Below are 13,929 nucleotides of genomic sequence, written 5' to 3' on the forward strand. Positions count from 1 at the left end.
CCAACTACCCAGAATAAGCAGACGGCTAGATTACCATAGTTTAGGATAAAAACAGCAAGCTTTGGGTAATCAAATCCACCTAGCAGCATATCTAAAGCTCACTAATTAACATGATATTCCTTGTTTGGAGCTGCAGTTACACAATAAGTGTACAAACGTGACGTCAATCTTCTAATAGAACTCTGCAGTAAAGTGAATGAGTGTATTTCCCAAAATGCCAAACTATTCCTTCAGTGTAGATATGCAATACTCAGTGGAGCTTCCAGTAAGTGTAACATGTTTGTGTGAAAGTTTCTATCTCAGACATACATCCCTTAATCATCATCTGCAAAGACTGTCATGCATGCGCTGTAATAACTGTGTACTTTGTTATTTTCTCCCCAGTGTAATCCTGCTGTAATAATAGGGTAAATATAACTCTGTTTTATAACACTCATCCAATCAGGTTTTCAAGTTAGAAACTGCCATGTGTATACTGTATAGTGACTCACACACACACACACACACACACACACACACGCGCGCGCTTTAATGTCGCTGTGTAAACCCAGCTGTCCACGACTCAGCATGTTAAAATATGGGAGTTGCATGACTCTGCTAAATGTATTGGTGTTGGTCTTACTGTCTATAACCATGTTTTTTACCCTGTGTGTCCAAATAAAACCTAACTGATGATAGGAAGGTTTCTTGTTTTGTTGTATTTCTGTCATCTGGCCAACAGGTTGCACTGTGGGACAGTTTCTAAACCTGGACACAAAAAACACACACAAAAACTTTGTAAATCCTAAATGGCATAGATCATGTTTAACATAGATGAGATTTATTTTAAATGAGTTATAAATGAAGTATTTGATGAAAACAAGTGATGAGATGTCATAGGCCATAAACATGTTCAAAGAAGTCTGCTCATGTTTTTTGTGATAGATTGTAAAAATCTTCTCTACTTTCAAATTTACAAGTGTAGTGTTTGGGTGCTCTGGTGTATACGTGTGTGTGTGTGTGTGTCTGTGCGTGCGTCTGTGTGTGTTGCTGATTATGCAAATAAACATTAGACAATTCTACCAGGAAGTTAGAAAAATCCCCTGCCAGTTTCTCTTAAGTTCCTCATTCTGGTGGCAGAGTGTAACAGTCCATGTCGACCGGCTCACCCACTTGTCAAGCCGCATACCATCAAATCTGTCGCTCCTCCAGACTGTCACATCCATCTGATGAAAAACGCAGAGAAAAGGACTAAAAGGAAAACAAAAACTTCTTCACAGTGGATGAACTGTTTCCTTAACCAGTGATACACACTCAGAGAGGTGAGTACAACTGCAGCTGACAGTGCGTCAGTGATGTGTTCATACTCACACACACAATAGAAGAGCTGAAAAGACGTGTGAGTGAATTTAATCTGTGAGAAAAGTGTATCAATCCATTTCAGAGAAATACATTTAACAGTTTATTTAAAAATTATTCCAGCTATTGTTGGATTTTTCTTAAAAGTCAAGACTTGTTTCATATTCACTGTGGATGGATTTGTGGAACTTCAAGTATGGTTTGTGATATTTCTTTAATTTGAATGATGTTCTATAATAAATATTTTGCCTTCATTAATAGAAGCTTTACTTTATTAATGGCAGCACTTCTGCACTGCTTTATCCCCCCTTCTTCTTCTTTTATTTCTTCACCTCTTCAGTCTTTGGCTCAGTCCATTGTTAAAGAGGAAGTTTCTATATTGGTCATAGCATAGCACACTGTGTGTGTGTGTGTGTGTGTGTGTGTGTGTGTGTGTCTGTGTGTGTGTCACCTCCTAATCTCTCTAGACCCTCGGTTTCCGGCTGTTTGCTGACTGTCAGCTTCAAAATATAACAGAGGCACTGAACCATTATTAACACATAACCAGTAACAAACTCCAAACTGTTGGTTATACACCACTGTTTTTATTCACCAGCCTTTACACTCACTTTGCACCTCTGTCTGTTCCATTCATAAAAATAATTTAGGCATGCTAAGAACATACTGAGCACCAAGGCGTGCCCCTTGTCTGTTTGCCATCGGGTTGGTGATGCTTGAATTTCTTTTTTTTTCACTAGCTATTGTCCAAACAATCTATTCAAGTCAGATTCAGGTCATGAGGACCTCCATACAAGTACACAAAACTATGTTTTGTTATGTGTTATGCTGTTGGATATGCCAAGGTTTTAATGCTTTCTGTATTTAATATATGTGGCTAGATTTGAACCACACTAGGAGCGTGGCTCCTCCACCAACTTGGTCTGCTGAAATATCTCAACAGTCATTCAAGTTGTTTGAGACTTAGAGAGCTTCTAGCATGGCTGAAGACTCTTTCTTAACTCTTGTTAAAAAATGTCATATTCAGGTAATCATAGTCCAGTCCTCAGTACTACCCTGACTTCTACCAACTGAAACTCTATGACAACATTATTGTTTTGCATGCTATAATTCAAATCACAAACTTAATTGCCTTGGGAACAAAAGCACAGTTGTGTGGTGGCCAAGGGCTCAAAGTGCAAAGATGTGCAATTAAATTAAATTAATTAAATTCTTTTTCCACTGAGTCAATGAGAAAAAAAAGATCAGAGTAGTATGGGATGTCTGTAGTTTGTTGTTTCCTATTTGTGATTCGTTCTGACTTTTTGACATGTGATTTACTTTATTTTCTGACTGGCCAGACACTGCAGACTTTAGTTTCCAGTGTTAGAAAACAGGTGTTGAATTATTATAAAAGGTCAGAAGGCCCATATTTTCAACGTCACTCCAGTTTCCACCAGGCTGTGATGATTCAATTTTCCTGCATTGTATCAATCCAGTTAATCTAATCCAACCAAATATGTGTTGTAGTTATGCTCCTTTGGCCACAATCTCTGGAGATTGTACTGGATTATTACATTCTTATTATATTAAAATTATTACATTATATAATCAGTACTGTATTCCTGTTGTCCAACCTGTGACGGGATATACATTAATAATCAAACACCACAAGCACTTCATAATGTACTGAAATGACATATGACAGTGAGCTAGACTTGTCTTGTAAGCAAACATCTGGTGTCAAGGTAATGATTTACGTATATACAGAAAGATTAATTATTCCAATAGAATTAATAGAAGTAATTGTTTTATTATTCTGTTGATTAGTTTGAACATTAACAAACATCAAAACTGACTTTAGCAAGGAGAATAGACCAAAACAAGGAAAGAAGGAAAGAGAAAAAAATATATATTAAGAATGAGGAAATAATGTAATATAATAGTATATGTAATACAATACATCCTTCATAAAATAATTATCTTTTGAAGTTTAACAAGATTTTGTGTGTGATTGTGTTGTACGTATCTGCATGTTCTATCAGCGTTTGTGGGCTTCCTGCTGTCTATGAGAAAAAAGGCCAGTGTTAAGCCACAATATCCTACAAAAGTCAAATATAGAGACTGATGTGGCATGCGGTGTTTAATTTCTAAACCATGTAACACTTAACAGGTTCAGGTTTTTTACTCAAACCTACTGGAACAAACACACTAAAGATATGAAAAGTGTTTGCTGGAAGCTAAAACTAGTAAAACTCTTTAAAACTCTTCCAAGCTCACTGCTGATGTGGGAGGGAAATATTATTTTTTACTCTGCTACATTTATATTTCAGTGGGCTATTACAGTACACGATTATGGTGGCCAAAAGAATCCATATCCATAGAGAATTTAAAGGTATTTAACCTTCACTGTGTTTTGAGTGTGAGTGAAGGGAGATGGAGAGAGAGAGAGAGTCTGTAATCACAACTGTACATAAGTGAACAAAAAGAACAATTACATTGAGTGTGAATCACAATCTGAGGAGGGAAAGCACTGGATTATTAACATGTGTATTATTATTGTATTATTAACATGATATAAATATTTTATTCTTTAAATAGCTTGGTTATTATCAATACCAGTGTATTGTGACACTCTATACCCGATATCTCAGACAAAATATCGGCTCATCTTATAAAATATAATGTGTTCCTCTAGATTAAACTACCCAGTAGCATTTAAAGCTGCTCTACCTCAAGCATCCATGACATTAAAGTTTTGCTTAAACAAAAATGCATCAGCCATAATCATCATAATCCAGTAGTGATATATAACTCCATGGATAATAAATATTTTCAGCTGAGCTAATTCTTTTCTACTTTCTATAGAGTTCCGAATGCATCATCTTTACTTGTAATGGAGTATTTACCACAGTAAAACTGGAGTATTTACTTCTTTCAGCACTGATCTTCTCTTGTTCCTCTTTGTATTTCGCATAAGGTGAGCAAACATCTGGCAATAAGGTAATGATTTACGTATATACAGAAAGGTTAATTATTCCAATAGAATTATTTTAATATTCTGTCGATTAGTTTGAACATTAACAAACATCAAAACTCCTTTAGCAAGGAGAATAGACCAAAACAAGGAAAGAAGGAAAGAGAAAAGGAAAGTGGGAAAATGGGGGGAAGAAATGGGGAAAAAAATATCTTAAGAATGAGGAAATAATGTAATATAATAGTATATGCAATACAATACATCCTTCATAAAATAATTATCTTTTGAAGTTTAAAAAGATTTTGTGTGTGATTGTGTTGTACGTATCTGCATGTGCTTGCATGCATATGTCATGTTCTATCAGCGTTTGTGGGCTTCCTGCTGTCTATGAGAAAAAAAGCCAGTGTTAAGCCACAATATCCTACAAAAGTCAAATATAGAGACTGATGTGGCATGCGGTGTTTAATTTCTAAACCATGTAACACTTAACAGGTTCAGGTTTTTTACTCAAACCTACTAGAACAAACACACTAAAGATATGAATAGTGTTTGCTGGAAGCTAAAACCAGTAAAACTGGAGTATTTACGTCTTTCAGCACTGATCTTCTCTTGTTCCTCTTTGTATTTTGCATAAGGTGACATGCTCACTACAGTTACACTATTGTAACTCTCAGTACCGTGTGTATGTTTTGGCTCTATTCACAGTATTGCTTCCTTAGTAATAAAAAAATAAACACTGACCGACACATTTGGACTTCATACTCTACAAACATAGCTGTTAGGTTGTTTTGTTCCTGCCGCTCACACTTCATACTTCATAATCATGTGTGGAATTTGGAACAAGAGGGGATTTCAAGGAGCACAGACTGTGATTTACACAGCTTAGGCATGTGAGTCTGTTAATCACTCATGTGTTCACAATCAGTGTAATGATGATTTAATTCACATTTTGTGTAGTAGACTACATCTGCTGCTACTTGTTAGTTTCTGAGTGTATATGTGGATTTCCTATGTGACATTTTTAAATACAATGAACCCATCGCAGGTTCGTTTCTGTCTTATTTTTATAAGAGCTGGAAAGTTGCAGGTGTTTGGTACCAAATATGTGTGTTGTTTTTCTGATCTCACCACCTGTTAATGGTAAATGTGTAACCATCCAGTTCACTCTTCCTTTTTCTCACTTCCTCATGCAGACAGGATGGGCTGTATGAAGTCCACGCTGAGCGAAGGTCTGAGCGGACGTGTAGAGAGGAAGATGAGCCAGGAGACTGTACGTACTGAGCAAACGCACTATGTCAGAGACCCCACCTCCAATACAAAAAACAACATAGTAAGTAGTTAGAGAATATATAGATTAGTTATTTTTATTAGTTACAATAAGCCACTGATTTCTTTCTCTCTGAGATAATGTAGGCAAAGCATAGCATTGCTGATTTGAACAAAGAAAGTAAATGAAATGAACAGTTTATGAAAGTCGTAGTAGTAGTTATTTTGGTGCACATTCATGCAAACTGGAATTAAACTGGATAGTCTGTAGTCATAGATATCATCTGCAATCATAGATACATAGTCTGTAGACAGTTAAATGGTTATAAATATTGTGTTAGTAGTTATTGATCTGTTATCATAACATTTACATTGAATAACTCTCGGTCTGTCTTTGCAGAATAGTTCCCTCTTACCTGGTCAGGTGTTCCAAAAGATGGAAGGTATGTTTAATTCTTTATTACTTCCTTTAGTAATTCTATTCCATACTTTTAGAAACACATTGTTGGATGCCAGGGAAGCTGAATGTTGCAGAAGTAGTCTAACAGACTATGTTTAACGTTTGGGGGAAGAGACCCTCAGCTGTCCATGGATCAACTGCCTTCCTCTACAGTACATCATCTGTTATGATAGTCCCCTACTATCACCCTATGATCTCACCTCACTTTATTCCCCATTACTTCACCTTTCAGGCACGTTAGCTCTGCCCATTTTAAGGCAGCTACAAACCATCAACTGGCTGAGCCATTGATTTCTAATGGAGAGAGCGCCAAGGTTGCTCTCAGGTGCTGCTGACCTTATAAAAGTGCAAACAATGAAGTAACAGCTGCATATGACGTAACGTAGCAACAACACATGCAAGCAGGGAAGGCGGAGAACAGAGTGTGAAGGAAATTTAACTATGCCAGGTGTCCACAATGTCAGTGGATTGCTTTGTATCATAAGCATACCTATGCAAACATCTGCTGACTAGAAAGCGTTAGTTTAGCAACAGTAAATCACATCTTGGTTTTCTGGTGAAGAGGAATGTGTTTTTGTTGACCTCACTGTGCTTTGTCTCTGTAAGCACTGTACTCTGCAATTATCTTCCAGTGATCAAAGAGCAAATATCTCATCACATGAAAGAAGCTCTGGTGGGTGATCACATCGAGATGCACTGCTAGAAATGCTTCGCCAGCAAAACCGTTGTTTACCTATACTGCTGCATGCCTAGTGTGCATAATGTTTTTGTGACACATCATCCTTGTCACCACATGGCCCAGGCAGCCAATGAAATCAAGCAAAATGCAGGCTTTAGGCTTCTTCGAGTAGAGCCGGGCCTGCGCAGAATCAATTATCGGAAACAGTTAGGTTTGTGTCCGTCTTGCTCGTCATTGACGGCATGCACACGTGGGCAATTATAACCTCACAAGATCGAGGCAACCACAGTTTTTAGAGCCAGTTGCCCTTCACCAATTGATGGGAAATGCCTGGTTGTCATTTGATCAAAGAGCTGATTGGCTTTGACCACAAACACAATGTTTTTTCCTAATTTAATGTGTGATTATAATATTTAACACTGGATTGTAGGCTAGCTACATATTTATTACTACACATCTGATGGTTAGTGATGTGGGTCCATATGTATGTTTGTTCATCACCTTTGTCTGATGTTTCTGTATGAATGCTTGTCTGCACATAAGAGTATTTAATATTCCAATATCTTTTTGTTCTGTTTCTCTCAGAGAAAAAGGGGGTCGGTAAAATAGTGGTTGGCCTCTACCCGTATGCAGCTGTGCATCCTGACGACTTAGGATTCAAGAAGGGAGAAAAGATGAAAATCTTAGAGGAGTGAGTGTCCATCCATCATTGCAGACTCTTGCATCACCAAAAACTGTTCAAACTCACAGAAGATACTTTAAATTCTGGTGAAGATACAAAAGTTTGAAGTGATACTGATATATTTCAGGTTGAATTTGTAGAAAAAAAACATTGTTCAACTTACTGTAAACTTCATAGAATTGCAAAAACGTACTGGAACAAGCTCATGTTGATGATTTTTTCCGCTTTAAAGCTTGAACGTCAGAGAAAAACAGCAATTGTGCTAAAATAGATAGATGTTTCTTACAGACACGGGGAGTGGTGGAAAGCAAAGTCAATGGTAACCAACAAAGAAGGATTCATCCCGTCCAATTATGTTGGCCAAGTTGACACCATGGAAACAGAAGAGTGAGTAGCTGGACCACGATAAATGACCTTTGGATTGTTTACTGAAAAAGCATGTTTCATTTGAAACAATTTGTTTTATGTTGATGATTTGTACAAAAATACTTAATCTACACAAATTACAAAGCTTATTTGAAGTTATTGTTCATTGTTAACTTCCCATATTTAATCTACTGGTCACAAAAGAGGGTTTTTGAGACAACCAAGGTGCAATTTGTAAAAATGGGTAGAAAGTCAACATGAAAATGAGGAGTATGTCCATTTTGTATATTCAGTGCAACCTACTGTTGCAGGTGGTTTTATAAGGACATCACGAGAAAGGATGCAGAGAGGCAGCTGTTGGCGCCAGCGAACAAACCAGGCTCTTATCTTATCAGGGAGAGTGAAACATCAAAAGGTGTGGAAATCACAGCACCCAGAGAGACAGAGACACACTCACCCCTACAATATATGGACCTTCCAGTTGGTCACTGTTTTAATTTGATGTTTTTTCACAGGAAGCTACTCGTTGTCCATCAGAGACTCGGACGCCCAGGGAACAGATTCAGTCAAACACTATAAGATCAGGGTGATGGATAATGGCGGTTTCTACATCTCTCCTAAAATCTCCTTCAGTGACATAAGCAGCATGATCAAACACTACCACAGTGAGTCCTTTAAAAAAAATGTCATCCTACTCCTCAAATATGTTTGGTATCCGATATTTTTATTGTCTAAACCGATGAGAAAAATAGACTTCATCGCTAAAGTTTTATTCCTAAAATTTGATTCTCAGCATTTAAAGATTACTTAAACAGGTGTGCCATGTTATCCATTACCACACTAAAAGATAGAAACACTAAAGCAATATAGAGGTAGTGCTCATGGTCTATGTGTTTGTACCTTCCAGACAAAGCAGATGGTCTGTGTCGTAAACTGGAGCGTCCATGTGTGAAACCCAAAGCTCAGAAGCCATGGGATAAAGACGCCTGGGAGATTTCCAAAGATTCTATTAAGATGGTGAAGAAACTTGGAGCTGGCCAGTTTGGAGAAGTTTGGATGGGTGAGTACGGAGAAAACTTTAGACTTGATTTGATTAATAAGGTTGACAAAGAACAGCTGTTCCAAGAGACCAGTACAGAATAGTGGTCAAGGCTAAGGCTAAAGACAGCACATTTGTCCCTTAGGTTAGGGGGTTGGGCATTGAAACAGAAACATATGTGGTTGTCTTACTGTATGACCAGTTTTCTTGAAAACAGAAAAAAATTGACTCTTGAGTCAATCATTCCAAAGAAACATCATGTTTGTATGTTGCATTTTACAATGTGTCAGGTTTCACAGAAATTCCTGAGAGGAAAAACCTTTTAAAATGTCTTATAATACAGATGATAGCAAATTAAAAGGCTGATATACTGTATATAACATCCTTTACTTATATATTACATATATATCTATACACTTTTTTTTATTTTTATGACTTTATTTTTCAATGGTGCTAGCCAAAGTAAGACAGTATATTGGGTAAAGAGGGAATGACATACAGTAAAGGGCCAATTCATGTATAATAGCACCTTTAAATATCTTACAAATGCCACTGCAACCCTCTGACCTTGGCTGAATGAGGGTGAATGTGTCAGTTATGCATTGTAGATTCAGTGCTGCAGAAGTGAACAATACGTGGAAGTTCCCATTCATCCTAATTAAAAGAAAAATGACTTCCTTTGTTAGGTTTAGTACATTTGCTTTTTGTCAGAAGTGACTCCTCTCTCTGAAAATACACTCAAATATGTCTGTGCATGCCTGCATGCAGTGAGGCGGGGCCCAGGACGATTACATGTGATGTTGAGGATTGTCCGTTTTATCATCTGTGTAGGAAATGTTTGAATCTGAAGGGAGATTTGCATCAGAAATTTGGTTGATGACACGCATGCACGCACGCACGCACACACACACACACACTTCACAAAGGTGTGTGTTGAGAGGGCTGATAGTGACTTATGTTACAATGTTTTTGTATTAACTGTTTAAATGCCTTAAGCACAACAACTACACAGGTGTCTTGACTTTTATTGGGCCGAATAGATCCATCTTAGGACTTTGTGGTTTGAGTGTACATCTCTCTCACCACACGTATTAACAAATGTCACAAATACTTTCTTGAAGGGCACTCAACAGGAAGTCTGATGATGTCATTTAGGCTTGTAGTCACATATTACAAAATCAGGTTGTGGCATTTTAAAGATGTGAACATTTCCCAGACAGGAACGGTCTAAAGAAAGATGTACACACAGCTGACGGTATTATGATGCATTATGGAAAATATAGGAACCAGTGTCTGAGGCTAAAATGTGGACATCTGGACTTCTGCCATACCATAAACAGTAAATATGTGTCTTGCATCAGAAAGTCATTTAGGTTGAATAATTAGTTGTTCAGAAAGTCTTTTCTTTTTCTTTTTCAGAGTTATGGGCTCATGATAGCACTGAAGCCATGCACCATATCAAGCATATGATTTCATACTTTCATGGAAATTCATTAATATTCTCCTATTTCAAATATCTCTGTTGCGCTCTTCTTTGACTTTCTGCACAATCAGCATACTACAACAACACAACCAAAGTAGCGGTGAAGACGCTGAAGCCGGGCACCATGACTGTTGAAGCATTCATGGATGAAGCCAATGTCATGAAGACGCTACAGCACGACAGGCTGGTGCGGCTCTATGCTGTCGTCACAAAGACAGAACCCATCTATATCATTACTGAATTTATGGCAAATGGTAAATTAGCTTTATTTATTTTTTTCATTTTTTAATTGATGATATTCTTGTCTGAGTATAATAAACTTAGATTATTAGATATTTTAGGCTGTAATAGGAAATGCAAATGTCAGCAGCTTAGTATTGTGACAGACATTACTCATTTGACCACACACTAACATATTTCGCACATTGTTGCAGAAGTGTTGCCGATTAATGTCACAGCTAAAATAGAGACAGAAATACACAAATGCAAACCAGTCAGTGACGCTGTTTCCTTTTCTGTCTTCTCTTTAGGAAGCCTACTAGACTTCTTAAAGAGCGATGCAGGGTGCAAACTTCAACTTCCCAAGCTCATCGATTTCTCAGCACAGGTGATGTTTACACAAAATGCTGCGTTTTCTCATTTCATGGTTGTGAAAGAAATATTATGTTACTCTTTCCATTGGTGAACTGGAAGGAGGAAGAAGAACCAAAAGCACAAGTCAGACACTTTCCTGTTAAATCCTTGCTTCTGTGTCGGCTGAAGCTGCACCACGTTAGCAGGGTGTTGGTCAATGATTCTATCAAAGCCAAAGAACACTGATGTTAACAAATGTTTCTGTGTGTACTTTAAGCAAGTACACCTACTTCAAAATAGGTAGAAAGCAAAATTTAAAAGCCAACACGAATAGTCGTTATGATCATGAGTGTTTATTTAAATACTGTAAAGACAGGGCCTTTCTCGTTAACGAGAAACATAGAAACCTGATTAACCTGTTGTTAGCTTCCTGATACTTATCTTGATTTATTATTCATACAGCTTTATTTTAGGAGCCAGTTCTCTGGAAATCACACAAGAAAAAAAGTTCCACTGGTACACTTATTTATTTTGAATTATTTAGTTCAGATTAATAACTAAGGCATCATCAAGAGTCAGCTCACAGTTGATCAGCTAAACATGCATGTTTGTCAATAGTGAAACACACAATTCAGCATATACTGTATGAAGCATCAATAATTATAAATAATTAAGGAATATTAACTCAGCTTTAAATTGAGCAGGTTGGACAGAGAAATTACTGTTTTTATGTACGTTCTTTTGCAGGAAAATTCTCACAAAATTATGAAGAATGATCTTAAAAATGACACCTCCTCTATATTTTTCTGAGTGCAGCTAAAGGTTTAATCAAAAATCATTCCAGTTATGGATGGTAAAACACAGTTAAGCATAATTGGCAGGATAAGCCATAACAGGGTTGAGAACATACATTGTTTGTATTTAGAGTTAGTCAAGCGGTTATGTGATTGGCATTGGATGTGCTGTAATAATAATTATTTTCAACTAAATGATTAATCATTTTATCAAAAATAGATGATAAATGCCTACAAGAGCCAAATGCAATGTCTTATTTCATTTTTGTTCTGACCAACAGTTAAAACCTAACATGTTCAGTTTACACATACTGTGCAGGAATGATTTTGCATATGATAATTTAGGTTATGTCATGTCTGTAATGTTTAAAGTCTTGAGCTAATTTTTCTTCTCCGGTTTTGAACTGTTGGCTTTTATCCTTTCTGCTAATCTGTTTACATGGAATTTGGCACAATGATAATGGTGAATGAATGGCATCATTCTCTCCTGTGCTGTTGCAGATAGCAGAGGGCATGGCGTACATAGAGAAGAAGAATTACATTCACAGAGACCTGAGAGCGGCTAATGTCCTGGTGTCAGAGAGTCTGCTCTGTAAAATAGCTGATTTTGGACTGGCAAGGGTCATAGAGGACGATGAATACTCTGCCAGAGAGGGTAAGCTTTGCATGTCCGTTTGTATGTTTAATAATGTGTGTGTGTGTTGTCCAGTTTTGTCTTGTCTTGTGTAATTTCCCGTCACAAATGTGCTGACTTCCTGACTAAGTAATTGTGAAACATGTTCAAATAATCCCCTTTAGAGAAGCAGAATCCACTCCTCTGTGTTGCGTGACAAAGCCAGACTTTTGATTTCATTTAGTTTTTGCTTCACTTTTTCACACTCGAAGTATCTCCACCCAAACCACGATGGTCAATGCTACTGATGGTGTCAAACCATGCATGGCGCTTCTTCTGCCAGTCTAGGAACACATGATACGGTCTATTAAACAATGCTGTACATAGACGTGTGGAAAAAAGTATGTAACTCTGCGTCATGAGGTGTTCACTGGTCTGAAACCATGAGACACAGAAACTAGAGTAACAGGAAAATTCAAAATAAATGCATCTACTTAAAATGGAATCTAAACTTTCAGTGTGGATGAGATGCGTGGGAATGTGTGAGAGAATGGCTTATTCACATTGTCATTTACATATTTTATTAATGCCATCTTTGTACAACCTTGCAGAAGCTGTGTATGTATGTGTAACTGTGTGTGTGTGTGTGTGTGTGTGTGTGTGTCCTCTGCAGGAGCTAAATTCCCCATTAAATGGACCGCTCCAGAGGCCATTAACTACGGCTCCTTCACCATCAAGTCAGACATGTGGTCCTTTGGGGTTCTGCTCTATGAGATTATGACCTACGGAAAAATCCCATACCCAGGTGATCATTCAGTGGATTATATGTTATGGTTATGTGTGTGTATTATATGCCACAAACTATTACATGCTTTGTCACTTTGTCATTTCAGGGGTTAAAAACAGTATATTAGTATTGACATTAGCCTTAGCAACAATGTAAACACTTCATCAGTTTAAATAATAGTACTAAAACAGGAAGGAAGGCCTCTATCATATCATTTGATACAGTGTTATAGTGGTGTCCCAACAAAGTAATTCAAACAAAGAGTTTGCTAGCTTTGCTTAGCTGGTAATCAAGCTTTGTTTCATGTCCAGGATTAAATATAATGTTGGACTTTAGTAGACTTGAACTCTGTGCTGTGAAGCATTGCACTGCCCTCTACTGGTCATTTTTACTTCATCACTGCCTGTAAAAAGTGTATTTGATGCAAAGATTCCATGTGTTATACATATGTCATTATTAATTATCACATGACTTCTATACTGTGCCACCACCACAGCTACAGCTACCATCATTTTATTTAATTTAATCACTGCTACTAGTATTATCTTTACTTCTACCACAGTGTGCATGCTCTCCTTCATGTAACCTGTTGTGCATATCTGCCTGTGTTGTCCTCAGGTATGACCAAAGGTGAGGTGATGTCCTCGGTGCAGCGTGGCTACAGGATGCCTCAGCCTGACAACTGTCCCACTGAGTATTATGATATCATGATGTCCTGCTGGAGGAACAAACCCGAGGACAGGCCCACGTTTGATTACATGCAGAGTGTCCTGGATGACTTCTACACCGCCACAGAGGCACAATACCAGCATCAACCGTAGAGAGGGACACGCTGAATGGATAAAGACATTTCACATTCACTCCGGATTATATTGGAGCCACTTTATATTTGTGTT

At 37.5% G+C, this 13,929-nt stretch overlaps 1 protein-coding gene across 2 annotated transcripts in view; it reads left to right on the top strand.

The window, feature by feature from the left end:
- Positions 1-1,097: 1,097 nt before the first annotated feature.
- The window catches only part of lyn (LYN proto-oncogene, Src family tyrosine kinase), a 14,152-nt gene continuing 1,320 nt past the window's right edge, over positions 1,098-13,929 (top strand). The window contains exons 1-13 of one of the 2 annotated variants that reach the window (XM_010744506.3): positions 1,098-1,301; positions 5,485-5,621; positions 5,958-6,000; positions 7,282-7,387; positions 7,667-7,765; positions 8,056-8,159; positions 8,260-8,409; positions 8,652-8,804; positions 10,338-10,520; positions 10,797-10,873; positions 12,135-12,288; positions 12,920-13,051; positions 13,652-13,929. The exon at positions 13,652-13,929 is cut by the window's right edge and continues 1,320 nt beyond it. In XM_010744506.3, the coding sequence (XP_010742808.1) occupies positions 5,490-5,621; positions 5,958-6,000; positions 7,282-7,387; positions 7,667-7,765; positions 8,056-8,159; positions 8,260-8,409; positions 8,652-8,804; positions 10,338-10,520; positions 10,797-10,873; positions 12,135-12,288; positions 12,920-13,051; positions 13,652-13,854 (1,536 nt within the window). In that variant the 5' untranslated portion in view covers positions 1,098-1,301; positions 5,485-5,489 and the 3' untranslated portion in view covers positions 13,855-13,929. The remainder of the gene's footprint in view (positions 1,302-5,484; positions 5,622-5,957; positions 6,001-7,281; positions 7,388-7,666; positions 7,766-8,055; positions 8,160-8,259; positions 8,410-8,651; positions 8,805-10,337; positions 10,521-10,796; positions 10,874-12,134; positions 12,289-12,919; positions 13,052-13,651) is intronic. The other variant, XM_010744507.3, reaches the window with a different exon arrangement.

The sequence above is a fragment of the Larimichthys crocea genome, chromosome X (assembly GCF_000972845.2).
Source record: "Larimichthys crocea isolate SSNF chromosome X, L_crocea_2.0, whole genome shotgun sequence".
Classification (NCBI taxonomy): domain Eukaryota; kingdom Metazoa; phylum Chordata; class Actinopteri; family Sciaenidae; genus Larimichthys; species Larimichthys crocea.